We start from the raw sequence: 26,785 nt of genomic DNA, 5'->3' as shown, positions 1-26,785 counted from the left end.
AATGCAGGAGACAAAAAGAGACATGGGCTCAATCCCTGGATTGGGAAGATCTCCTGGAGGAGAGCATGGCAACCCACTCCAGTATTCTTGCCTGGAGAATTCCATGGACAGAGGAGCCTGGCGGGCTACAGTCCATAGAGTCACAAAGAGCTGGGCATGACTGAAGCAACTTCGCACGCACACACGCACTTCTTCGCATGCACACACACACTGATGCTAAGCATATAAACATATTCTATGACCCAGTAGAACTGATACTTTTGAACTGTGGTGTTGGAGAAGACTCTTAAGAGTCCCTTGGACTGCAAGGAGATCCAACCAGTCCATCCTAAGGGAAATCAGTACTGAGTGTTCATTGGAAGGACTGAGGCTAAAGCTGAAACTCCAATACTTTGGCCACCTAATGCGAACAGGGGACTCATTTGAAAAGACCCTGATGCTGGGAAAGATTGAAGGCAGGAGGAGAAGGGGATAACAGAGGATGAGATGGTTGGATGGCATCACTGACTCAATGGACATGAGTTTGAGTAAACTCTGGGAGTTGGTGATGGGCAGGGAAGCCTGGCGTGCTGCAGTCCATGGGATCGCAAAGAGTTGGACACGACTGAGTGACTGAACTGAACTGATGACCCAGTAAGTCTGTCTGTAAATATATATCCAACAGAAATAGAAACATGAGTGTGCCAATGGACAGAAACAAAATTGTTACAGCAACTTTATTCATAATAATGCCAAACTAGGAACAACCTAGATGTCCACCAACGGAATAATAGAAAAATAAACTGTGGTATATGCATTTAATGGTGATGAAATAAAACTCATATTTTATTACAAGACAAGAACAACTGAAACATAAAAGTTTTGTCTGCCCATTTGGGCCTCCTCCTTCCCTTTCAGTATGTATTGTGAATACGCGTTAATCAGAACTCCTTAGGAGATAACATCCCTTCTCAGTCTTGTAAGGGGTCATGATGCCCCATTATTTGCTTTGTTCTGCACATCTGGATAGCATAAACTGTCAATACATCATTCAGTGTATAAACCTTCATCTCAAAAACACATATAACTATGTTTTGCCCTCCAGCAGGCAGAACAGTCCTCAGAGCTTTCTGAAAAACTGTCTCTCAAGCTATAATACTCAGGCTGGCTTGAATAAAGTTTTCCATTTCTTTCTCAGATCATCTATTGATTTTTATTTTTTCATCAACAGCTGCAATGGCATACCATACAGCCATGAAAATGAATGAGCTACTGCTCCCTTGGGCTTAAATTTCACAAACATAATACTGAGTGAGAGAAGCTAGACACAAAATAGTACCAACTGAATGGTTTCATTCATATAAAGTTCAAAAGCAGGTAAAACTAATATATGGGATTAGACAGAGGTTAATTTAGGAAGGACGGTGGGGCAGGGACTACGGGGAGACATGAAGAGGGCTTTTGGGGTGCTGGTTATGGTCGAATTCTTGACCTGGGGGGCTGTCATGCAGGTATGTTCACTGTGTCATTATCTGTTGACCTGCATATTTAGGATTTGTGCACCTTCCCACAGATCTGGTGGAAAATTCTATTTAAAAAAAATTTACAGGGGAAGGGAACTGCTTCAGGAGGATTTTTTTAAAGGAAGGTAGAAAGGGAATAGGAGGTGGATCAAGATTTTACATTCAGGTGGCTCAGCTGTGTCAAGATGTAAAGGGGACAGAGAGGACTGTTGAATGGAGCAGGGGCAGGAATTATTTCCAGCCCTCAACTGAAAAGTCTCCAGACACCTTCGCCTTAATTCCCTACCCACCCCTACACCACCAATTCAAGATCGGATCCTTCTGGATGCAGCCCAATGTTTCCTAGTCTAGCAGTTACTTTTGTATCCAGGCAGAAAGACGTAGTGTTCCTAGCCAAATTAGAACCTCAATTTTGACACAGCCATTTCCTCTACTAGGTGCTATAAGAAACTGCAGGCCCTGATGCCAAATGTCCCAGCAGCTAAACTGGAATAATCCTGAGGACTAGAGTGGGAAATAGGGACGAGACTGTGCGGGTTTGCGCAAGGGAATTAATTACCTGCTCTTGTTGCTCTGTGCGTGCTGGGGTGCGTGCGTGCTGGGGGGTGGGGGAGAGGGTGCGGTATCTCAGAAAGAGGAAGAGGCAGCCAGAAGCTCCTACCCAGCGCGGTGTTCTCTCCGCGGTGTTCTCTCTCTTCAAAACTCATCCGGGGGCCTAGAGTCACGCTCGAATGCACCCCTGAGCCACTTTCCGGGAGGAAAATGACAGGAAGGAACCACTGGTCACAGGTTCCACTGACAAGAGGGGAAAACCCAAGGGTGGCGGTTCCTTTTCGGGGGAGATCACACCCCGTACACCAAAAACATCCCCAAAAGAACTGGTTCTCCGTTTGCGTTGGAAAGGTGGATATACCCCAGGGAGGAAGTGGCAAAAGGCGAAATGGGAACAGCCCTCTTTGATCCCAGAAGGTGCGTCAGGGAAAGTTGGATTTTGTTTAGCCCGGGATGGATACATCCTTCCGTGCTGCCACCAGAATCAGCGGGTCAGAGGAACCCAGGCTCCCGTCCGCCCCGCCTCGGGCGGTGAGTGTAGGACCACAGCGGTGGTTTTGACCTCTTTTTCCTCCCTCCCTCCCGCCCGCCCATTTCCAGCCCTTCGAAGGCTGGGACTTTATTAAGGCCGGTTCCTTCAGGCTGAGCCACGCGCTTGCAGGAACGCGGCATCTGGCGGAAAGAGCGGAGGTGACTTCTCCCCAGCAGGCAAGAGGCTGTGTCCCCAAACAAGGTAAGTACGGTTCTCTCCGGGAACCGAGCCCGGGGCGCAGAGCCGCGGCAGGGTGGTTTGAGCCCCGGCGGTCAGAGCTGGCGGCTCCGCGGGGAGGTTTCCCGGTCTTGCCGAAGGCCAGAGGCACAAGGAAACAATTCCGTACCCAGGGGTAGACGCGCACCGGCGCGCACGCCTTTAAGGGGCGAGGGGCGACCCCGGCGCGGGGTGGCGGCCCCACGCGGGCAGCGCGGGGACCGGCGAGCGGCCTCCGGCGCGCGTCACCCCGCGTACTGCGCCTCCCCGGCGCCCCGCCCCCGGGGCCGGGCCGCGGCCGAGCCCGCCCCCCTCGCCGCCTCTGATTGGGGGCTGCCGCTGTCCATCCGGAATCTATTTTTGATGGAATGGGGGTGCCACCCATTCTGCCCCAGATCACGTTTGCCGCTAGCAGCCAACCAGTTGAGCCCAAGTCTGCGGGCAAGAAGGGATTGGGGGCGAGCGAGCTCGGCCCCACGGCTCGCCGTCCGGACTGCCCCCCGCCCCGCCTGGGACGCGGCGACCTGTCCTGCCCGCCCGGGCCACCTACCGCTCGTGGAAGCAGAGCGGCGGCCTCGCTCGCCCAGCGAGCCGGGTGCCGCGGCTGGACGCTCGCCTAGGCTGGGGTGTGTGTGTGTGTGGCGGGGGGCATCCGGGGGCCGAGGAGGACTGCAGAGGAGGAGGAGTGATGAGAAGAGGGGGACCCCTGCCTCCCCCGAGACCACGGGTCCCCGCCGCCAGTCGCCAGGCGCCCCCTTTCCTCCCGAGTGAGGGGCAGGTCAGTGCTGTTGGGTCTAGGGGGTGGGTGGCGAGGCCGAGGGACCTGGCACCCCGCGCGTTCGCTGAGTCTGTTTGGAGGAGAGGCCGGAGGGCCACCCAGATACTTCTCCCAATCTCTGGGTTCGGGGACACGAAAGCCGTCTGCTTAGTCCCCTCCCCAGAGCATCCCGGGTCACTTTTGCCTCTTTCATCCCCGGGCCTAGGCCCGGTTGAAGTCTCTTTACTGGCAGCAGCGGATGAGGGGCTGGCTTCTCTCGCTCCGAGCCCTGTTTCAGGTTAGGTAACTTGCCAGAAAGACGGGAGGAGGAGGACCGGTCAGGTTTTAGCGGACTCAGAAACTTTTCTGGCACAGGAACCGCGGGCTCTCTCCTGCTCAGAGGTTTCTTCCTGGATCTCTTGTGAGGGTTTTTGAAAGAACTAACAGGACAGTGTTTAAGGAGACTGGGAAAGGGAGTCCTGGTGACGTGAGTGGCTAGAAAGAGAAAACAATTCCCGTGGGCCAGTTACTGGAGTTTGGTCCACCCTTCCCCAAACTGGAGTTGACTAATTGTGTGTGTTTGGAATACTTAAGGACCTATTCATCCTTCCTAGGGAAATTCTCTTCAAACGTGTTTTTTGCTTGTGAGAGCTCTTCTGGTGGGATGGAATCGGGTGGGATCAAGGCCTGGGGATTCCTGTAGGCAAGAAGTAGGGCCATTACCCTACAGAGACATGCATTTGGGAGCAAGCACGTTTTGGCTTATGCTGCTTTTGTTTTTTATTTTTCTCTGTTTTATTTATTTTTTCGGATGGTGCTTTTTTGGTTTTGTTTTTTAAGAATTCCATTATATCCAACTCTCAGTAACCGTGGGGAACAGGGCGAACCTAGAGAACTGAGATGTGTGCGTAATAACCACAGTGTTACCATCCTTCCCTTCAAAGTGAGATAGCACTCTTGTCCTATCTGAAGAGCTCACAAGGCCAAGAGCAGGGGGAGAGAAGTAGCAGAGGCCTGGATCCAAGTCAGTGTCTGAGCTTTTTGTAACACTGTTGACTCTCAAGGGCAGGAGTGGGTAGGCCTCTGGCTCTTGGCCTTGGTCTGGCAGGCCTGTCCCATTGCCCGGGGAGTCCTCCCAGTTTTGTTTTTTTTTTTTTTTTCCCTCAGGGACTAGGGTTTGTAGGGGTGTAGGGACCTTCATTCAGTAGTCAGATTCTCCCTGCTTATTTGCCTTATGACTGTAAACTATCGCTTTCTACAGCCAAGTGACTGTAGGGAGCTTGTGACTGAATTTGTAACATACTCCGCTAGGAGACCACATTTTAATAACTTTGGGTTCTTAATGGACATTCAAGAAGGGATATCCCCCAGGACATCCCTTCCCATCCCCCATTGCTGAGAAGGCAATGCCAAGGTCTCCTGCACAGCATCTTCCCCGTCCCAGGCTGGCCTGTCTCGTGGCTGTTGACCATGGTGGTGGTCCCTGGTGGGCAGTGCGTTGCCTGTTGGGAGGATGGCAGGACTAGTGCCTGCTGGGCATCCAGATGTTGCAGGGCAGGAATGGGGGTTGTTAGTGAAAAGGGAAGGGAAATAGCAAACTCCTTATGCCTGTCGTATGGGAATATTCTCGCAGTAGGAGCTGTTTTCTGCAGTATCGTAACGTTCCCTTGTCTTCCTTCTTCCCACATAAGGTGTTCCATCCAGATTCTTGGGACTGTGAGGACCAGGGATTTGAGAAGATACAGGGTCTTCCCAGAAAGGAAGAACGTCTCTGGAAAAAAGGAGAAAGAGGGCTGACACTGCCCTGGGACCAGCAGAGCCAGAGGAGCTGTGGGCAGCTGACGGAGCCCAGCCAGAGGCCCCCCCAGGCCAATTCTGCCTGCGGAAGGATCTGAACTCGGGCTGCTTGTCATCAAAGCAGGGCCACCTGAGAGGCACCCCACACTTGACCCGGCTCTTCTGCTCTGGATGCCCCTGACTCTGAAGAGTCTGCGCTGAGAACCAAAGAAGTTAGGAGGCCAGAGGAGCTCCCCCCAAGAAGCTTCTCGGCCAGCTGGGTCGGGCATCTGCACCCGTAAGCGCCAGCTGCAGCGTCTGGTGCGGAGTTTCCTGCTCCCCTCCAGCTTGTGGCTTCAGTGCTTGATGGGGCTGCCTGTCGGTGGATCAGCTTCTGAAGCGCCCGATAGGAGCGGAGAGCCGCGGGAAGAGGTCCCGCGGCCACCGCGCCTGCGTTCACCCCAAGACTAAGTTCTTTCCCGAGTCAGAAAGGGAGAGAGAGCGGAAAAACAAAGAGGAGAGTTCCCCCCTTCTCCTCCTCCCTCCGCGACATGTCCTCCAAGCCGGAGCCCAAGGACTCCCACCAGCTGAACGGGACTGGTCCCGCCGCCTCGGCCTGCTCTTCGGAGGGCCCGGGCCGAGAGCCCTTGGCCGGGACCTCGGAGTTCCTGGGGCCCGACGGGGCGGAGGTCGAGGTGGTGGTGCCTGAGTCTCGGGCCAATGCCAAGGGCCTCCGGGAGGAGGACGCCCTGCTGGAGAACGGCAGCCAGAGCAACGAGAGTGACGACGTCAGCTCCGACCATGGCCCCACCGCCCCCTCCCCGCTCAAGGAGACCTCCTTCTCCATCGGGCTGCAGGTGCTGTTCCCCTTCCTCCTGGCCGGCTTCGGGACGGTGGCCGCCGGCATGGTGCTGGACATCGTGCAGGTAGGAGCTGGGAGGGCGGCCCTGGACGCTGAGCCTGGAACCGTCTTTTCCTCCTGGGAGACTGTCTCTTGGAGCTTTTCCTCCACCTCCCTGTCAGAAGCAGCTGCTGCTTCCTGGAACACTGTTTCCCTTTGGATCATGTCCTCTAGTCTCTTTCTACAGAAGCCCTGGGGAAGCCCGGTAGCCCTGGGACAGGTGGTCAGGGCTGTATTGCTTAAACAGAAGCAGGGTTGATTCCCAAGCTCAGGCTTGGAAGAGGAGAGATGGAGCAGATTGTTGCCTGCCATCCCTGCTGGTCATTCCTGCTGAGCCCAGCTCACTAGGAGACATTTAGATGGTGGGCCTTCTCTTTAGGCTTTCTTTCCCCTTCATTTTGGGGTTTCAAGGATACCCACAGTAGAAAGCTCAGTCTCAAGCCTTCCCTTCATCCCCCTGCTGGGCAGGAATTTGTCCAGCTGCCAAGAGGGTCTCAAATTAAGCGAGAAGGTTCTTAAAGGCATTTTGTGTTGCTTGTCTTCATGTAACCTTGGCAGGCTCTCCTTAGAGAATGGGGGTGGGCACATGCTGAGACATGATTTGGGGGGGTTGGCGTGATCAGACATAGAAGTGCTGATCATGTGACAAATAGGGGGACAAAATATAACTAAACCTGGACAGAACTGTCTCTTCTCCTTGCTCCATACCTGTCTTTCACGAACCTGTGGTGGGCAAAGAGAGCTCTTTGTGAGGCTCCTACGTAGAACTAACGACAGGAATTGGCAGAACCAGGAGGCTAACAGCCAGGGATATGCTGTGTTAGCATATTGTGGGTTAGGACTTACCCGGGACCTCCAGGTCCCCAGGATGATTTAAAGCTATATTTCCAGCTAAAGTTTTTGAAGTTAGTAAGACATATAAAGCTTTCTGAAAGTGCCGGGTTTATCTAAGTTAATCATTAACATGTATCAGATTCCTGCTGAGTTCTGGGCTCTGTCCTAGGTACTCAGAGAAATAGGAAGGCTGGAGGTGATCTGGCTTTTGCCCTTTGGGCCTGCCCCTGCCCCCTGCCCCAGCCAGTGAGTCCTTGGCCATGGAATCTCTCAGGAGGATGTGGATTTCAGCAGCCCCTCGCCTTTGCCGAGCCAGCCCTACAAACAATGCGTATGACAATACAGAGTCCTGCTGGCGAGTCTTACCAGGCCACTGTCCAAGGAAGCAGGGTGGTTGGTTCTAGGAGGTTCTTTCAATGGTGTCTACCTGGACCACTTTGACTTGAGACCTTAGGGGGACCCTGCTCCTTTGATTGCTACTGAGGATGGTGTTTATATCATGCTTTCTGTCTCCCTTAACCTGTCTCTTTGGGGATCGTTCCTCATGGATGTTGGGATGCCAGTCTGGAGCCGGGAGGGCAGACTTTGGATTCCTCACCCTGGTAGCTGAGAGGAGGAGAAATCAGACCAGGGTAGCAGTTTCTCCACCTCTTCCATCCCTTTCCTGTGGCCTGGGTTCTCATTCTCAGAGGTTTCCACTTCTGGTTTGATGCCTCCAAAGGGGTGTAGAACCAGGGTCTGATGGTAACATAGGAGGGGTTATTTTATTTTCTAGAAAGTAAGAACGGCAGTGGGCAGCATCTGTTGGACTCTTCTGTGGACCTGTGAGGTTCGAACCATAACTGTCCCCATTGTGTAGACAGGGAACCAATGGCTCAAAGGGATTAGTAACTTGTCCTTGGTCATCGGACCCAGAACCTGTGTCCTCAGCCTCTATAGCCTTTACCGTGGCCGTGGTTCCAAAGTTGGTTAAAGACTCCAGGAGGAGTCTGCTTTTTGTCTTTCCTTGAAAAACAGGGTAGACTGGAATCTGGAACAACTGGAGTTATATTCTAAATGAGCAAGAACAAAGATTCTCTGAGGGCCACTCCCTCCCCCTCTCTTACGCACTCAAGGGAATTCTAGAGCTGGAAATGACTTCCGGCATCTTACCCCTTACCCTGAGACATTGAGAAACCCAGGTAGGTAAACTTTGGAGCCTGCCCAGTGTGCCCACAGAGGGCCAGCATTTGCCCTTGGTGTGACACCTCGGCTCACCCCAGAGCCAAGGTCCAGTTGATACGGAGGAGAGTGGCTGGTTTGTCTTTGCGCCTGCCCCCAGCCTTCTCCCTCAGCGTGTGTGGAGCAAGCCCGGCAGATGGTTGCAGTCGAGTCACAGCAGGGATGGCAGGAGCAGAGAAATCAGGGACTGCAAGAAGGTTTTTATTCCGTATCTAAGGGGGTGAAAGAGGTGACTGGCAATCTTGGGGTCAGGAGGAGCAGGACAGTTTCTAAGGATTCAGATCTGCGTGTTCCCCTCACAAGCTAAGCTGAACTGCAGGGGAATGGAGGCCTCGAAGCGGCCCTTGGGAGGAGCTGGCTGTAGGGTGTCCCCTGTGTCTCAGAGCAGCTGAGCACAAGGCCGTGCCGGTGCAGACGTCTCCTTGGTCTGAGGCCCTCATTTTCCCCACTGCTGCAGAAGCCCCAGTCCTTTCCCCAGGCCCATTTCTGTCTCCTCTTATCTGCCCTCTCTCCACTCAGTGTGCAGCCACCTTTGCAGTGAGATAAGGGACTGATTACTGGCCCAAAGTAGGAAGAGATTAAGTAGACTGCAGTCTGCTGCAACCGCCCCACCGAGGCTGAAGTTCCCGAAGCATTGGGAAGGAAAGTGGGACTGGGCCCAGTGTAGGAAATGAAGGGGGTTGGGTTGGGGAGCCTCCATCCTGCAGAGGCCTCGCCCAGCCTCCTGGTTTAGTCCTGGGCTGCCCCAGGGCACCTCACTCTCCTCTTCTGTCAGCCCTTGGAGGGATGGGGGTGGCAGGAGGTGGTGTGCCAGCCTTCCCTGGAATTCTGCTGCTGCTGCTGAGTCGCTTCAGTTGTGCCCGACTCTGTGCAACCCCATAGACAGCAGCCCACCAGGCTCCTCTGTCCCTGGGATTCTCCAGGCAAGAACACTGGAGTGGGTTGCCATTTCCTTCTCCATCACTTGAATTCTAAGCTGTGTTAAAACAGGTGAGTCTCCCAGCTCTTTATCCTCACTCCTCATGTGCTGAAGATCCCGAGGAAAGGAGACACCCCCTCCCCCAATCGCCTCCTCCTCTGGCTTTTTTGTGTGTACAGAGGAGTCTGCAAAGGTGAAAGTGAATGGCAAGGATGGCTTTGGGGAAGCAGGGTGGAGCAGAAACATTCCTCCCTGGCTGGCCTGCCCCCAAGGTTTCAGGTATCTGCCTCCCTTATCACACTTTGCCCAGCCTTCTGTCCCCAGGCGCTGCCCTGAGGGCCTCCTCCTTGGACACCTAGAGGATGCCTACAGGTGGCAGGGAGAGCCTTAGGTGCCAGCTGGGTTTACACTCATCTGAGCTGACTCAGTCCTCAGCCTGAGAGGCAGCTCCAGCTCAGCTTCCCAGGTTCTCCTGTAGTTCTCGGAGCTGCTGGGGATCTGAGCTGGCTTTGTGTCTTTGACTCCAGCCTTTCCAGCCTGTGACTTTCTTCCCTGCTGGGCAGAACACTCCAGGCAGACTTGGTTCTCTCTTTGAGGCCAGAAGAGATGTCAGATGGAAGAGAGAAGAGGAACAGACCAGGGTGAGACAGCAGTAGGGTCACTGAGGTGTGAAACCTTTGGTGATGAGTCAGGATTATTGTGGGGGTGCCACAGGCTCATCCCTCCTCCGAGCCATCAGGAACCAGTGAGCCCCATACTGCACCACCCCCCCCCCCCCACAGCATCCACAGACAGAGAAGGAAAGGAAAGAGGAGCCACATTTCTGAGAACCAGTGAAATCTGCCCCTGTGTGCCATCCGCATCTCCCGCCAAGGGCTTCCTGGAACGTGTCCTTTTCCATCCCCAGCAGAGCAGGAAGGCGTGGGTGAAGGCTTGGCTCATGGGTCTGCCTTCAGGGTCAGACACTTCCAGGCAGGGTGAATAGGATGGGCCTGAGTTGGGCCAAAGCAGGAAGGAGACACACTGGTCCCCTGGCCCCTGTCTCTCTACCCGCTGCTCATCTCAGGGCCAGCCTGCTTCCCTGGCCCTCCCAGAGCTGAGTGTGTGTGTATGCACGCCGCACACACACATGCATATCAGAGGCTCCCCTAAGAGGCTTTTGTAGGTGAAGAAAGGATGTGTGTAGCCACTGGCTACCCTGACCAAGTGCCAGCTCAGGGTGTTGCTGGGTGGGGGGTCAGGTGGTGTGAGGGTCCAGACTGTCTCCTGGCAGGCCCGGAAGACAGGGGCTGTTATCATGGGTGCCGATTCTACTTGCTTGTCTGTCCGCCTCGCTGCTAAAGCCCCATCCCTTCTAAGTCCTAGTGTAGTTGAAGGAGAAGCTGTATGTGTGCTAAGGGGGTGCAAGGATTTGAGGATATTTATAACCTCATATATATATATTTATAGTATGTCTTAAGTATTAGTATATAATATAGTGGCAGCTAGAGGGTTTAGCTGAGCTTCATATTTTTTTTTTTCTTAATCATAAAGACAATATTCCTTACAAACAATCCAGAAAATATTTCTGGCATACACTTGGAGTATTTCTTTTCGGGCTTCTTCACCCTGCCAATACACACACATATTTTACATACGCCTACCTGCAGATCACAGCTTTTCACAGAACCGGAGGCTTGGAAGCTGTGAGAGGTGGGTGTTATGCAGAGAAGAGGGGATATGAGGCTGGGCTCTGAGAGAAGCTTCCAAAACCGCCAGTCAGCCACTTTTATTGGGAGGGGGTGATGTCGCAGAAGGAATGCTTGCTCTCTGAGCTACGTGTCCAGTCGAGGTGAGGGAGAAGGGGGCAGAGCGGGGCACGGCCCTGCCTGCTGGGAGCTGGAGCCCCAGCGGTACGCACCAGCCTTGGCCAAGAGCAACAGTGCCTGAGCTCCTCCAGAGCACATGGGGCTCGTGGGGCCGCCTCCCCTCTAGGGGCCCCAGGGCCGAGAAAGGATGTGCCTCCCTCCTGGCTCTTCCTGTGGGTGTCTGAAAGCTCAGCAACTGTGGCAGGGAGTCAGGGGGTTTCTTTCCCATCTTTGGTTTTCAAGAGAGCACCTTCCCTAAAAAGATTCCTATACCTTCCACTGTGAGGGGCTAGGTCAGGAGCTCAGGGAAGGGTGCACTCTAGCCCTAATGAGAGGGTCCTGGTAGGGACCCCCACTGTCAACACGCACACCCCCATACCCACAAGAAGAACTCTGACAAGAAAAGAGAGGTCCTTGCCTTTATCGGACCCCGTGTGCGGCCTCCCCCAGCCTCAGTCCCCTCTGATTTCCGTGCTCCTCTTTTTTGTTGTTGTGGTTAAATTGTGGTTAAAAAAAAACACACAGAACATAAAATTTATCCTCTTAACCATTTTTAATGTGCAGTTCAGTGGTGTTAAGTATATTCACATTGTTGTAAAATAGGTCTCCAAAACTTTCATCTTACAGAGCTAAAACTCCATGCTCTACACCTAAACATCGACTTCCCTTCCCCCCTCCTCCCAGTCCCAGGTAACCAGCAAGCTACTTCTGTTTCTAGGAAGCTGAACACTTCAGATACCGCATATGAGTGGAATCATATAGTATTTGTCTTTTTACGGCTGGCTTGTTTCACTCACTGTCCTGTCCTTAAGGTTCATCCATGTTGTTACATATAACAGGATTTCTTTCCATTTTAGGGCTGAATAACTTTCCCTTGTGTATGTAAGACTATGTTTTGTTTATTAATTTATCCATCAGTGGACACTTGGGTTGCTTCTACCTCTTGGCTATTAGGAATAACGTTGCTATGAACACGGATGTGCAAATATCTCTTTGACACCCTGCTTTCAAGTGTTTGGGGTATAAATACCAAAAGTGAGATCGCTGGATCACAGAGTAGTTCTCATCTTAATTTGTTAAGTAACAGCCATACTGTTTCCCATAGCGTTTGAGCCATGTTTCATTCCCATCGACAGCGCTCAAGGCTTATAATTTCTCCACATCCTTGTCAACACTTGTTACTTTCTGTTTTTTTAATAGTTGCCATCGTAACGAGTATAAGGTGATATCTCACTGTGGATCTGATTTGCAGCCTTGCTTGTCATTAACTGTAGTGTCAGTCCTGGAATTGCCACTGGGGACCATCTGATCTGGCCCCTGAAGTGTACATTTCACAGTCAGGAGCTCAAGGCCTTGTAACTTGTCTAAGGAGCCCCTGCTGGCCTCTGTGGGACAATGTTGGGGACAGAGCACGTGGCCCACCCTTGTGGTCTCACGTGGGAGACCAGAGGCTGTCAGGCCAGTGCCCTTGCGTTTCGCTCCCTGACCTTGGTAGTCTGATCAGCCTGCGTATCTCCATCTGGCTGCCTGACCCCTCCCCTCTCCGAACCTGAAAGCTTTCCATTCTTTTTTTTTTTAATTTATTTTTCAATTGAAGGATACTTGCTTTAGAGAATTTTGTTGTTTTCTGCCAAACATCAATGTTTCCATTCTTAGAAAAGGAAGCACAGAAAGGAACTCAGGTTGCCCTTGGGGCCAGGGAAGGTAACTCAATCCCAGCATTTCTTGCAAGTCTTCAGTTTCAGTTGCAATTAAAGTAGCTTTCAAATAGCCAGTCCCGGCTCCTGCATTTCTCCTTCCCAGCACTGAATATAGTGCTCTCTGAACCTCAGTAGTGCCCTCCTTTACAAAACAGGGATAAGAATAGCTCCTACTTCACCAGGTTTTTGATAGAGTAAAATGAAAAACTGCACAGAGAGCCCTTAGCCGGGCACTCAGTGCAGACCTAAAAGACACTAGCTGGAAGAACGGGCCGGAGAGTGGAGCCTGACGGTCTCAGGGCCGGAATGAACGCGCCTGTGCTCTTCCCGCACCAGCAGCCCTCCGTTTCCTAACTGAGAGACTGCGGGAGCTTTCTGGGGTGACAGGGCCGAGGAGGAATGACAAGCTTCTTGCAGACAAGCCTTCTGAGGTTTGGAGGCCACCGTCTTTATTCAGAGCCTCTTCTGAAGGAGAGCGGCTGTGGCTGAGGCCCAGAGCCCTTGGAGATAGAAGCCAAACAAACTCTCTAATCTCCTTAGCCCCATGGAGCCCAGCGCTCAACAGCTGAGACAACACCACCCGAGGCTGAAGCCACAAAGAAACTAGACTGAAGGCGATTTGAAGGGGGATCGTGCTGGAATTCTGGGGTGTAAGCCAGCTCCAGGGTGACTCAGCTGCATGGGTCCCCACCATCTTCTGTCCTGGCTCCACAAAGTAGCCACAGGAAGCAGAGCCAGGCTGGGGTCTCCTGACTGGGGGAGACCCTCTGCACATCCCCGGTTCTGGGTGGTAGGAAGGGGGCTATGTTGTTTGGAGCATCATGGACTTGGTTTGCTTCCAGGATTCCTGGAGGAAAGGCGTCTGACCAGCTCACTCCCTGCTGATTCCACTTCCTTCTCAACCCCCTGCTCCCAGACTCTTCAACCGTAACCAAGCAAGGGCTCGTGTGCCCACAGCACAGAAAGCCAAACTCTCATTGCAGGTTTGCAGCAAAGTAAGGGCATAAGGCGATGGCACCCCACTCCAGCACTCTTGCCTGGAAAATCCCATGGGCGGAGGAGCCTGGTAGGCTGCAGTCCATGGGGTTGTGAAGAGTTGGACACTGAGCGACTTCACTTTCACTTTTCACTTTCATGCATTGGAGAAGGAAATGGCAACCCACTCCAGTGTTCTTGCCTGGAGAATCCCAGGGACAGGGGAGCCTGGTGGGCTGCCATCTATGGGGTCGCACAGAGTCGGACACGCCTGAAGCGCCTTAGCAGCAGCAGCAGCAGCAAGAGCTTACTGCAGGACACCAGGCAAGGCGAGGGAAACAAGCCTCAGAGCCTCTGCCACTTGGTCTTTGAGTGAGGGGATTTAAAGGGAAAGAACAAAAATGCTCTGGTAACTCATCTCACCCAGGAGAAACAACCTGAGCTTGTAACAATGTTATCACTGATCGCAGCAATCTTAGTCATCTGACTCGCAGATTGCTGCTTAGTTAGCACAGGACTGAGGTCAGAAGGGGCACGAAAGGGACTGAATTCAGACAGGGACAGGAAAGGGAATAAAGTTTTGGAGAGCAACATTAATCATATACTCGGAGCAGAGTTTATTAATTAATCATAAACTCACTTTCAGGGGACTCAGTTTCACTTTCAACTTTGATGCCTGCCCTGTGGGGCCCTGAGATTCCTGGGTTCTGTTTTCCCCTTGTAGCACTGGGAAGTATTCCAGAAGGTGACAGAGGTCTTCATCCTGGTGCCTGCACTGCTGGGCCTTAAGGGAAACCTGGAAATGACGCTGGCATCAAGGCTTTCCACCGCAGTGAGTGTCCTGGCTGGAGGGAGTGGGGCACACAGAGACTCAGGCACCACAGAGCCTGACCAAGCGGGCACTGCAGGCCTTTCTCAGCTGCTCAGGTCCGCAAGGTGGGTCCGGGCTGGAAAGGCTCAGGGAGATCCCAGGCTGGTTGTCCTGCCCCTGGTCAGGGGCTCCCTGCTCAGAGTGGTTCCCAGGCTCGGTTTCTGGAGGTCCCAGCCATCCCTGGACTCTTGCCCCACCCCCTGCTTCGCAACCCGCCTCGTGACTGTTTGTGCAGCTTTGCCAGGCGAGCATCACGCTGGTCCCTTCACCTGCACAGCCGGGGGCCTTCTCTGATCTCCAGCCCTGCTCTGCAGCTGGGCCGGAGCAGAGCCAGGCCTTTCCAGCCCCCTCCCACCCCGCTCCCTCTCCCCCACGGCAGCTTGCTCTTCTGTAAGGGAATCGAGGAAGAGGGGCGGCTCGTCACTCCCACCTCCCACAACCTCTTAGATCAGCCGTCGTAGTTCGGAGACTAAACCAGATTCAGGGCCATGGGGCGGGAGGTAGGAAGCGGTAAAACATGGGAGGCCAGGGGAGCCAGGTGGCAGGGATGTCCCCGCATGGCCATGAGCCCAGAGAAGGGAGCAGAGAGAAGTGGCAGCCTGCCTAGCCCTCCCCATCTTGCCCTCCTGGCCTGCTCCCAGCCACCTCAGTCCTTCCCAAACACTCTCATGGCCTCTGTCCTGCACCAGCAGCTGACCTGTTCCCCTTGGATGGCCAGCTGGCTTCAGAGCCAGGGACTGATTGGTTCCTTCTCACCCGTATGGGGATGAGCTGCCCGGATAAGCAGGGCAGAGCCCAGAATCGGCCTCTGTTCTGAGAGTAGGGGAGAAGAGGGAGCTGCCTTACGAGACCCCTGGCCACCCCCCAGCCAGAGGCAGGAGCTCAAGGCAATCTTGCGCCTTCCCTCTCATCCAGCCCCTCCACCCTGCTTCACTTTCCCTGCGGGTCACACCCTGGTCCAGGGTCTTGGGGCACGTACACCGTCTGCTGATCCAGGCAGGATCCTAGCTAACGGCGCTGCAGGCTTTCCCAGCCTGCCGCTCCAGACCCTGGTCCTCCCTTTCCCAGGCCAACATCGGGCACATGGACACACCCAAGGAGCTCTGGCGGATGATCACTGGGAACATGGCCCTCATTCAGGTAAGAGAGCAGGGACCAGGCCGGTGGGGCTCAGCCTCCTTCCTCCCCGGGCAGGAACGTGACAGGCCTAAGTCAGCACCCACTGGCTCCTGAGTGAAGCTCCAAGGTCCTGCTGAGCTGCCTTCTCCCAGATGAACTCTGGGAGTTTTTCCCGATTTCCCAGGAAAATGGCCAAGATCAGAGGGATTCCCAGGATCTTCAGTGTCAGTTCTCTGCTTGCAGTGATGCAGGAGGCTTGTGTCCCCCCGGCTCACATCAGGAGGAGACTTGGAATGCTGAAGGCCCTTGACTACTTTTGTCCCATGTCCCCATGAGGCTGCACACTTTCCGGACCAGGAGTTCCTCCCCTTGAGTCCCAGGCCTGTGTCTGGATGAAGTCTCAGGCTCTGTGGGCCCTCCCCAGGGCCCCAGAGGAGCACTCATTCAGCCAGTAACATGTCCTGGGCTCCTGCAGGGTGCACTACCCAGTACTGGTGTCTGGTGTGAAACTAAATAAATAAAGACATCATTCCCGCCTGGGAGGACTGGACAGGCCAGCTCTGCCTGCCTCCTGGAGCAGCTGGGGGCAGGAGGAGGGCTGGTTGAGTGTTCTGTGACCTCAGCTGAGAAGCGCCCTGCTCCCTGAGTCACGGCTCCCCTCCCCAGGTGCAGGCCACGGTGGTGGGCTTCCTGGCGTCCATCGCCGCCGTGGTCTTCGGCTGGATCCCTGATGGCCACTTCAGCATCCCGCACGCCTTTCTGCTCTGTGCCAGCAGCGTGGCCACGGCCTCCATTGCCTCCCTGGTCCTGGGTAAGGAGGGCGAGGGAGGGGCAGGGAGGAGGCAGGGCGGTCCCAGAGGTGTCCAAAACCGGGCCCCTCCCGTCTCCCTCTCGGTTGGCGGATGCCCCGTCATCTCGTCTTCCCCTGCCCGGCCCCTCTCCCTCCTCCCCAGGCATGATCATGATTGGAGTCATCATTGGCTCTCGCAAGATTGGCATCAACCCAGACAATGTGGCCACGCCCATTGCTGCCAGCCTGGGTGACCTCATCACCTTGGCACTGCTCTCGGGCATCAGCTGGGGACTCTACCTGGAGCAGGGTGAGGCTGAGGTCACTGAGGTCTCGACCAGGGTGGATTCCTGGGTGGGACTGGGAGACGTGGCAGCGCTTTCACACACATGTAAGGGTTTCTCCTCTGTTCCTAACCATTTGGTTGGAACACAGTTTGTAATCATTCCCTGCCTCACAGAAATGAAGCTGAGTTCTTATCTCAGATTCATGCAGGCAGCGGGAGCAGGGGTGAACGTATCTCAGAAATCTATTTGGTCCTATGGAGGGGTAAGGGCAAAGGAAAGGAACTAAGGCTAGAATCTGCTTGCACAATGAAAGAGAGGAGATGGAGATTTTTCCAGGGATCAAATCAAGAGACCTAGGATCTGGTCTCTGCCCCTGATAAGTTCAGTGTCTGAGGAGGGTTCACCTTGGTTTCCTCATTTACAGAATGGAAAGGGCTGGCCCCCGTGTACCTCCCGGGTTAACAGCGAGCGTCAGATGAGTAGATAGCTTTGCTGGCAGTTAGCGTGGTGTTACCGCTGGCCTGTTGGGATTTTGCAGGCTGAGCCGAGGGGAGGCTGGGAGCAGGGAGCCTGCGGTCACCTGCGTCTCCTCTCCGCCTCTCAGGAATCTGGCAGTACATCTACCCACTGGTGTGTGTCTTCTTCGTGGCCCTGCTCCCCGTCTGGGTGATGCTGGCCCGGCGGAGCCCGGCTACAAGGGAGGTGCTGTACTCGGGCTGGGAGCCTGTCATCATCGCCATGGCCATCAGCAGGTAGGCCCAAGCCCCCACCCGCCGCCCTCCCAGCTCTGGAAGGAGGAAGTGCGGCCCGGACCCTAGAAATGCCTGCAGTAGTGGCTTAGTCACGTGAGCTTCTATTGGAAGTGACGGAGCCGTGTGGAGGGGTTTCATTAGAAGCCACACTGGCTTAGGGAGCTGACTACGCCCAGCTGGGCTCAGGGACATAAATGATTGGGCCCCAGCATTCTCCATCTCTCAGCTCTGCTTTTCTCCGTGCTGGCCTGCAGCTTCAGGTTTGCTTCCATAAACAGGCGGAGAGAGATTCTTTCTCTAAACTCTTCTGCAAAGTCCCATTATAGAATTTCACTGACTGTCCGTGAACCAGTCACTGTGGCCTCAGAGATGTGCTGCTCCGACTGCGCGGGCCTGGGGCCGCACCCTCAGGGTTGGAGCAGGGTCAAGCAGACCACAGTGGCTGAGTCTGGGAGAGCTGGTTCCCCGAGGAAAAGTCCAGCCTTCTTACCAGAGGGGAAATAAACACTGACTGAGCAGGCAGGGTAGCCAGCAGCTTCTCACGCCAACTTGGGAGGTGGTTGAAGGAGGTGGCTGCCTGACCCAGCAGCACCAGCTTGCCCGGGGTGCTATGCTAGGGTGAATGTTAGGGGCATCTGCTGGCTCTGGCAAGGGGAGGCGAGGACTGGAGGACAAGGGACTCCCAGGAGCCGCCTCACTGCCCACGTCCAGACGGACCTGCGGCCTCACCCCAGGGACCGGAGCAGAAGCCTTCAGCGGTCTTTGTGTCTGTGCAGTGTGGGAGGCCTCATCTTGGACAAGACGGTCTCAGACCCCAACTTTGCAGGGATGGCTGTCTTCACACCTGTGATTAACGGTAAGGTCTCGGCATCAGCTGCTGGGGGGAAAGGAGAGGGCTGGATCAGAGGGTCTGGGGGCTTTGTATCCATCAGGGTTCTAGCAGGCAAGAGAGTCCAGCTCAAAGAGTTCAAGACTTGGACTGGTTCCTGGAACCGGTGCTTGAGCATGGGATGCTGGGTCCACCTAACTTTGGAGAGGGACTGATCACTGCGAGGCTTGTGCCCTGAGCTGTGCGTGTGCCCGCAGGTGCACACGCTGTCTGGGTAGAGAAGTCAGGCTCCCTGCGTCTATGCATCTGTCCCTGCCCACGATCTCTGCCCGCCGGGGCTACAGGGGACTGCTGTGTCTCCATAACTGGGAGGATGGGAGGAGCCTTGAAGACACCTTGGAAAGGAGTCTCCCTGCTCAGTGTCTCCGTCTTCTCCTAGAGACTGGTGGATGGGTCACGCCCTCCCCGCTCCCCAGGCCCACCACAGCTTAGGATTCACATGTCTCCACAGGTGTTGGGGGCAATCTGGTGGCCGTGCAGGCCAGCCGCATCTCCACCTTCCTCCACATGAACGGGACGCCAGGGGAGAACTCGGAGCAAGCCCCCCGCCGATGCCCCAGCCCCTGTACCACCTTCTTCAGCCCTGGTAATGCCAGAGTTCCCGCCTCCTCTCCTGGGTTCACATCATCACTTAAGAAACAGCTGGAGCCCAGTTGTGCGGGTTCTCCTTGTCTGTTGGGCTGTGTGCACCAGCTGTCCTAGAGGGGGAGCCCAGGCAGGAAGGTTGGCCTTTCCTGGGGCACCCTGGGGGCTGGGCGCCGTGGGACGGATGCAGACACAGTCCGCCGTCTGCTGCCCTGGCGTGCAGCACGGCGCCTCCTGGCACCAGATGGCCCCCTTCTTGCCTCACGCCCCCTCTCCGCTGGTCCTAGATGTGAATTCTCGCTCGGCCCGTGTGCTCTTCCTCCTCGTGGTCCCAGGACACCTGGTGTTTCTCTACACCATCAGCTGTATGCAGGGTGGGCATACCACCCTCACCCTCATCTTCATCATCTTCTACATGACAGCTGCTCTGCTCCAGGTGCGGACAGGCAGGGGCGTGGGGAGGGCCAGGGCCGCCCTGCAGGGCTAGGAAGGGAGGGCCAGGGATGGTGTGGACGGGGCCTCAGGAGAGCAGACCGCAGTTCCGGCCCAGCCCGTAAGAGGCCGTGTGGCTTTCCGTGAGTTGTTTTACTTCTCTGAGCCTCAGTAGCACATTTGCAAATCGAGGGGAGTGAAGCAGAGGTGCTGGATTTCAGGCAGGTGCCACCCCCACTGGCCTGGCCACGGAGCTCCATGTGACTTTGTTCACATGCTGGGCTTCCTTGGGAGATTTCACTTAAGTAGAGGATTTCACAGCTTGAGAATGTGTCAAAACCACTGCGCTAGACAGTCTCTAGGATCCCATCCAGCCTTCCTACTCTAATACTAGGATGTTTTCTCCCTTGCTGTTTGCTACATTTTTTCAGGGTTTTATTTTGAAATCAGTATGTATTCATAAGAATTTGCCCCCCCCCCAAAATGTGCTGAGAGAGCCAATGTACCCATTACCCAGCTCCCCACAGTGGGAACGTCTTGCATAATTATAGCACAACACCAAACCCAGGTAGTCAGTGTTGGTATAATGCACAGAGCTATTCACACTGCGCCAGTTTTATATCCAATCTCATGTGTGTGTGTAGTTCTATCAGTCATAGTTCACGTAACCACCACCACAGTCAAGACACAGAACAGCTCCGTCACCACAAGGCTCTCATGCAACCCCTTTATAGCCAATCTAATCCTTATGATTACACTTTCAATTTCTATAGATTTGTTTTTTGAATAGGTTAGTTCAAACACTTTGAAAGGGTCGATAGAGAAACCCCACTGACACATCTTTCCTCCCCTCTGGGCATGCACCCAGTTCTCTTCCTCACGAGCCGTGGGTGTCCTCTGTTCCTCCCTTTCTTTTTTTTAATAGAGTTGACTTACACCGTTGTGTTAGTTTCTGGTGTACCACAAAGTGATTCATACATAGAGATATAAAGGATGCGTATATCCGTCCTTTTTCGTATTCTTTTCCATTATAGTTTGTTACAAGATACTGAGTATAGCTCCCTGCGCTTTATAGTAGGACCTTCTGTCGATCTATGTCTCTCACAGATCCTTCAAGCTCATTCCATATGTAGGCAAGCAAACATGCATACTTTTCTCATCTTACTTTGTTTTTAAACGCACGCATTATTGGGTGTCGGGACATCTTGGCCAGGTCTGGGCCAACCACGTGCAGTTTCCCCACAGCTGTCACCCCAGTTGCGAGCTGGGGTGAAGCGCGCGTTGCAGAGCAGGAGTGGGTGTGGGCGCCCAGGGCCTGTGGCTGGAGGGCGGCCCTCGGCCACCTTGGGAAGGGCGAGCCTGCCTCTGTTCCCCACTGTGAACACGCCAGGGGCCACGCTCACCTCCTCTCTTCTCCGGCTGGTGCAGGGCCAGGGTGGGACTCCTGATCCCCTCGCTGCCTCCTCCCGGCATGTTCCCAGGGCCTGCTCGGGAGGCTGGAATGTGGAGACAGCTGCTGCCCGTCCCTTCCTGGGGCACGTCCCCAAGTCCTCGGCCACGTTCTTTATTTGAGACCGTTCTGCAGCTGCTGGCAAGGGTGTGAAGTTATGGGGGGAGGAGGTTCGAGGGGGCTCTCCCTCACTCAGGGTCAGGGCCACAAAAGTCCAAGGCCGCTATGTGCAGGGCAAGGCAGAAGGTGAAGGATGCTGAAACTGTAACCTTTGCCTTCCTTGGAGAGAAGACTGGAGAGTAACCAGTTTGCCTAAATTTAGGTATCACATCTGGCTTCCGGATCCCCCAGTGGGCTCTGGTTCCAGGAACTAAGCCCCTTTGGGCAGAATTTGCATACCACAGTATTTACAAAGTACAGTCAGGAGTAAAACCTCCTAAATGACTGTTTCAGAGCTTTACCGTTAGAAACCATTTCATTCTTGCTCAGATGCAGTCATCTGGGGAGCCCAACTGCCAGGAATTGTGCAGAGTATAGAGAAGACGCAGGCCTGTGGACGTCTCCGTAGTATTCTAGGCCAAGGGCATCGCCAACGTAAAAGTGCATGTAAATCTTGTTAAAAGGCAGTTTCTGATTTAGGAGATCCAGCATGAGGCCTAAGAATCTGCATTTTTCGCCAGCTTCCAGCTGTCGATGCCCCTGGTCCTGGGCCCACTAGCAAGGTTCTAATCTAGATCATCTTTAATTATCTGTAGTAATGGAAGAAAAGCAAGGGGCAGGTACGTCACAGCAGCAGATCATCCAAGGCGTCTTTTGAACTGATACGCACTGTGTGCTTGGTATTCAGCTGACTTATTCCTAACTCTATTTTGCTAGGACTAATGTTAAAATAAACCTGCATTCTTTGAGCAGAATGGGAAGGGTCAGGAGGAAGGCAGCTGGGGATAATCAACTGTTACTCGGACAACTGTGCCGGCAGCAGCCTCTCACACTGTCCTTATTCCACTCTGCTCTGAGGACAAATCCCTCTCTGAAAAGCAAACTCCAACCCCCCAGCCGCCTGCTGGGCTCCCACAGAGGCCAACATGGCAGGAATTGGAGTGACCCGAGAATAGGATGACCCAGAATCAGAGGCAAGAGGACTGAATTCCTGCAACAAGTAGGATGTTGATTAGCAAGCCTCTTGTCGGGTCAGTTTGGGAGCAGAATGTAATGTAGGCGGCTCCGGAGAACAGAGGCACCTTCCTTCCCGATGAACTCAGATTCCTTCGGTCATCTGTTCGAGGTGGTCACTGTGGGCTGGAGAAACAGAGGGGTTGTGGAGCCAAAAAGATGAGCTGACTTGCTTAAGGACTGGCTGCAGCTAGCTGAGCCTTGCGGTGCAGTGAATGGGGCAATCGCGTGGCCTCTGGCTCCCCCTGGAGAGGGGTGGCTGTAGGCTGGCCCTTCTGTCCTCCAGGTGCTGATCCTGCTCTACATCGCAGACTGGATGGTGCACTGGATGTGGGGCCGCGGCCTGGACCCAGACAACTTCTCCATCCCGTACTTGACAGCCCTGGGGGACCTTCTCGGCACCGGGCTCCTGGCACTCAGCTTCCACGTCCTCTGGCTCATTGGGGACCGAGACACAGATGTCGGGGACTAGCCTGGTCACTCAACCTTCTCTCCATCTGTTTGAAATTTTTTTCAAACACTTCCTGTTTGAAATTTTTTTTTTGGAGGGGGGGCGGTCTTCTCCCCCCGCCCCCATCCCACTCCCATCTCTTTCTAGGACTTCACGTGGATACCGAATTCTCATTATTTTCAATGGGAATTTTTATACATTGAGCCAAGTTTGTGGAGTAAGAGTTCAGACAGGACAGAGGGACTGAGGTGAACAGTACAAGTAGGTGTTTAGGACAGTCACCAAGTGCAACTGCGTGGCGGGTGACTCCAGGGGAGAGGCCTGGGGCAGGGGTCTCCATCTAGGATGCGGGGACACTTGGTTCAGCTTTAGCAAACTCCAGTTTCGGTTTGGGGGGTTTGTCTTTGTTTTCTCTTCTTCTTTTTGGTTGAACAGAGGGATAAATGTCGCTTTCCCCTCCCCCCACACATACGTTTTCTAGAAGTGGACCAACTTCAAAGCCCTAAGCAAGAGACAGCTGCTCCTAGCCCCAAGTAATCCTAGCCCTGTTCTCTGCCCTGCTCTCCAAAAGGATGAGGTGAACTCCTTAAATTGTATACTTGCTCCTTACCCAACTGCCTGATAAATACCACCAGCCGCTCCCTCTGATCTTTTTTCCAACTGACTGTCTCATCCAAGAAGAAATGAGCCGTGACCTGGTCTCCCTGTTGGCCCACGTCCACCCATAGGTTTGCCAAAATCGACATCCTCCCTGGACCCAAATACCTGATTCTTCTTCTCTGTTCACCTTTATCTCTAATTATTTCTAAGCATGACCTTCCTCAGAGCTTGCTGCATTGGCTTCAGAGATTAGGGACGGAGAAGGGGTTTGTGGAGAAGCGCTGGGCGGTTGATGGGTGTTTCACTGCTGCTGTTTGTCCCGAGGACATAATCTCATGGCCCCTGAGAATCTCTTGCTTCCTGAAATCTCATTCTTTCATGCCATGGTGGTCAGTTTTCCTCTCTCTTGGCTTCTGCCCACATCCATCGTGTATTCATTCACTCATTCAGCAAATACACCGCTTCCCCAAGAGGCGCGCTTCTGCAGGCAGTCTGACATTCACTGAGCGCTGTTGATTGAGCGCCTACTACGCGTCCGGTCCTGTGCCGGGTACTGACTGGCCAGAGGAAACAGTCCCCCCCTCGCCTCATTCCCCAGGCACAGGGGCTGTGTGCCCTTTGCAGTCCAGAGAGAAAGTGTCCCCACTGCACTTCCCTCTTTGTCCAAGCAGGGTCTGCATCTCGACGCCGCTCCTGGCTCCCACCTGCGTGCAGCACTGGTCACAGCTCAGGCCCCGTGGCTCAGCCACTCCTGATTTCCCTACACTACCCTCTCTCACCCTCGCTTCCTTCCATCTCCTCACCAGTCACCCGAAAGAGGGTTCAGATCTAGAAGGCCAGACATCCACCCACCGCTTCCAGCTTACCCGGCCCAGGAGTGGGAGAACACTGGGGGCTCTGCATCCTCCCAGCACGTTACTGTGAACAGGTCAGAATTCTGCTGTCCACACTCACATGTGGACAGACCTGGGCATTTGGATGCAGGTTTCTTCCAGCCTCTCTGTCCATAGCCTGCCCTTCGGCTCTCCCCCTCTGTCAGCTAAAGGGCCTGTCTCCAGAGGAAGGCCAGGCAGTGACCCCGCCTCTCAACACCACCCTGCCTCACCCCAAGGAACTTGCCCTACGCCTCTAAAGATGCTTTCTCTCTGCATTTCCACCCAAGCCACTGGTCAGAGCCTAGACCCTTAGACTTGGAATTGTAGAGGTTACTCAGCTGGGGCTGCCCCCAGCAGGGTTCACTGACACCAGCCTGGCCTTGTTCCTGCTCTTCTCGGGCATTCTCCTATCTCGTCGTCCATCTGCAGACATGTTTGCACACAGGCTCTTGTACAGGCGTCAGAACCAACTCCTCTGCCCCCCAAGGCTGTGCCCCTGTGGTTTGCAGTCACCCCCGCCCCAGGCACTCACCCCTTTCTCCTCTCTGGAGTTCAGCCAGGCTGCCCTGGAGGAGTCCGGTGTGCCCTCCTTTGCCAGAGAAGCAGGAAGGTAGGCGTGCCCCAAGCCCTGAGGATGAGCAGAGGGAGGTCTGCAGGGCGAGAGGGAAAGAAAATGAACTTCATGACTTTCATGGACGATCCGTCTCTTTTCCCCCGATTGCACAAACCACATGGACTTCTGGCGTGGCTGTGGGGAGCAACATTGGTTTACTCTTATATCCTTAAAAAGTTACAAAACTGTGTCCTAAGAGAATTATTTATAGTGACTATAACTGAATTGACAAATGTCAACATAACTGATAAATTATATTTGGTAAAATAAAGAGGACGTTTATTTAGGTGGTTGGTGGCTCCTGTGTGTCTCATCCAAAAGCAGCTTCCCCTGCTCTCTTGGGCCTGCTCTGTGTTCCCACCCCTCCTTGCATAGAAGTGGAAAGAGGCCAGAGAGTGACAAGAAATGAAGTCGCTCTTAAATACAGAGACGTGTGATAGGAAACAGTCATTTCTTGAGAAGCAGCCAGTGCTGCTCTGGGGTATCCCCCCTGCTCTCCACTCACTGACTCGACCCTGGTTGGGGTGTTGGCAAAGGGCGCACCTGGGGGTTAAGAGTCCTTCCCTGCAGAGGTGTATCCCCTGCTTGGGCCACACTAACAATAGCTGTATCTGTTGAGTACTCACACTTGCCTTCACCATGCTCAGCACTGTAAGTGCTTAGAAATGTCTAATTGACCGCAAACGGTTTAGAATCTGGCCTGGATCCAGATCTTCTCATTCTGTCTGTGTGACATTGGACAAGCCGTTCACCCTCTCTGAGCTTCAGTTTCCTCATCTGTACGGATACCTAGGGTCGTTAGGAGACTTCAATAAGATAATTCACAGGAAGCAATAAACACTGTGCCTGGCATGCACCAAACCCCAACGTAGTCGTCAATTTAAAGTGAAAGGGAAGTGGGCCAGTCTCTAGACAATGCCAATACACTGACCATAGGGGTGACGCAGGAGTGACTGGGGAGCAGGCGGATGGAAAGAGCGCCTGACCACGTCTTGAGGATCAGGGAAGTCGAGGAAGCCAGGAAGAGTAGCAGAGAGCAGCGTGAGAGGAGGGACGCGACATGGAGGAGAAATGGTGAGCCAAACAGGGCGGTGAGCCCGGCGCCTTTGGGAACTACAAACACTCCATAGACTGGAGTTTGCAGGGCAGGGAGTGACACACAACCTTCTGAGAGACACACACGTCTGTGACAAAGCAGTTTCTCTGAGATGGCAGATAGGGAAGGGCAGAGTCACCGTGCAGCCCCACCCAGGCCTGACTCTAAAGCCTCTGCTGGGAACCACTGCCCACCCAGGACACGTCCCTCAAAGATTCAAGACCATGTTACATAGCACACAGTGCTGAGCAGTACCCTACTCAATGATCAGCCTTTTTTCCAGCTTTATTGAGATATAATTGACAAAACTGTAAGATAGTTAAAGTGTGTACTGCAATGATTTCATATATGTATATGTTGTGAAAGGATTCCCCGCCATTGAGTTAACACATCCATCACTTCACATTATTACCATGTTTTGGGTTTTTTTTTTTTCCTGATGAAAACATTTAAGAAATCAGCCTTTTATAATGGGCCTGGACTCTGGGACTAACTTTTCAAAGCAGTAATATTTAAAGTTAACGGAAATAGTATAATTGCTTGCTATTATTCAGATATCTCAATATATAATATTTTATATGATATAGTTTTAAATAATAGCCTCAATTACAACTTCAATATTATCTTTAAAAGCTCTGCACAAAAGATTTTATCACCATTTTACTAGTGATAGCCTTTGGCAGAGAAGGGTTAAGTGCCCAAGGCTGTGGATCCACACCCAGCTTTCTCTCAGCCCACCACGCCTGGAGCCAGAGGAAAGCACTGGCCAAGGTGTCCCTGCATAGACAACACAAGACTGAAATAGTCAAAAATATAGTGCATGTTATCCCAGTTTTGCCCTTGAGACACCTTGTATTGCTGCAAAAGGGTAATTGTCTACAGAAATAGACAATATCTTCCAGTGGGCATTTAAAAACAAGCTTCCCGGCGCCATCCTATCCCTGATGATATTTTTGCAACATAATTATAGGCAACACCACCAACCCTGAGATCAGTCAGCTGATAGTCTCCTGAAATCCAGCTGTCTCCAGCTAAAATTCAGTAACTGAATTCAGTAACAGTGTATAGTG

General features: G+C 53.6%; 1 protein-coding gene across 1 annotated transcript; it reads left to right on the top strand.

Moving 5' to 3' along the window:
- Positions 3,394-24,909, top strand: SLC41A1 (solute carrier family 41 member 1). The gene is made up of 11 exons (XM_018060066.1): positions 3,394-3,580; positions 5,251-6,261; positions 14,457-14,564; positions 15,672-15,743; positions 16,389-16,533; positions 16,676-16,822; positions 17,404-17,551; positions 18,328-18,407; positions 18,892-19,026; positions 19,313-19,461; positions 22,367-24,909. Exons 2-11 carry the CDS (start codon positions 5,887-5,889, stop codon positions 22,550-22,552), a joined length of 1,545 nt encoding a protein of 514 aa, XP_017915555.1. The 5' UTR covers positions 3,394-3,580; positions 5,251-5,886; the 3' UTR covers positions 22,553-24,909.

This window comes from Capra hircus, chromosome 16 (assembly GCF_001704415.2).
Source record: "Capra hircus breed San Clemente chromosome 16, ASM170441v1, whole genome shotgun sequence".
Classification (NCBI taxonomy): Eukaryota; Metazoa; Chordata; class Mammalia; order Artiodactyla; family Bovidae; genus Capra; species Capra hircus.
The sequence above is the reverse complement of the archived record's forward strand: the minus strand, read 5'-3'. Positions and strand labels throughout refer to the sequence as shown.

Bases quoted from the DNA above. Each gene is read 5' to 3' on its own strand.
- SLC41A1 (XM_018060066.1), top strand. From the start codon at position 5,887: ATGTCCTCCAAGCCGGAGCCCAAGGACTCCCACCAGCTGAACGGGACT. The intron at 6,262-14,456 runs GTAGGAGCTGGG...TTCCCCTTGTAG, and splicing joins TGGTGCTGGACATCGTGCAG to CACTGGGAAGTATTCCAGAA. The intron at 18,408-18,891 runs GTAAGGTCTCGG...ATGTCTCCACAG, and splicing joins CTTCACACCTGTGATTAACG to GTGTTGGGGGCAATCTGGTG.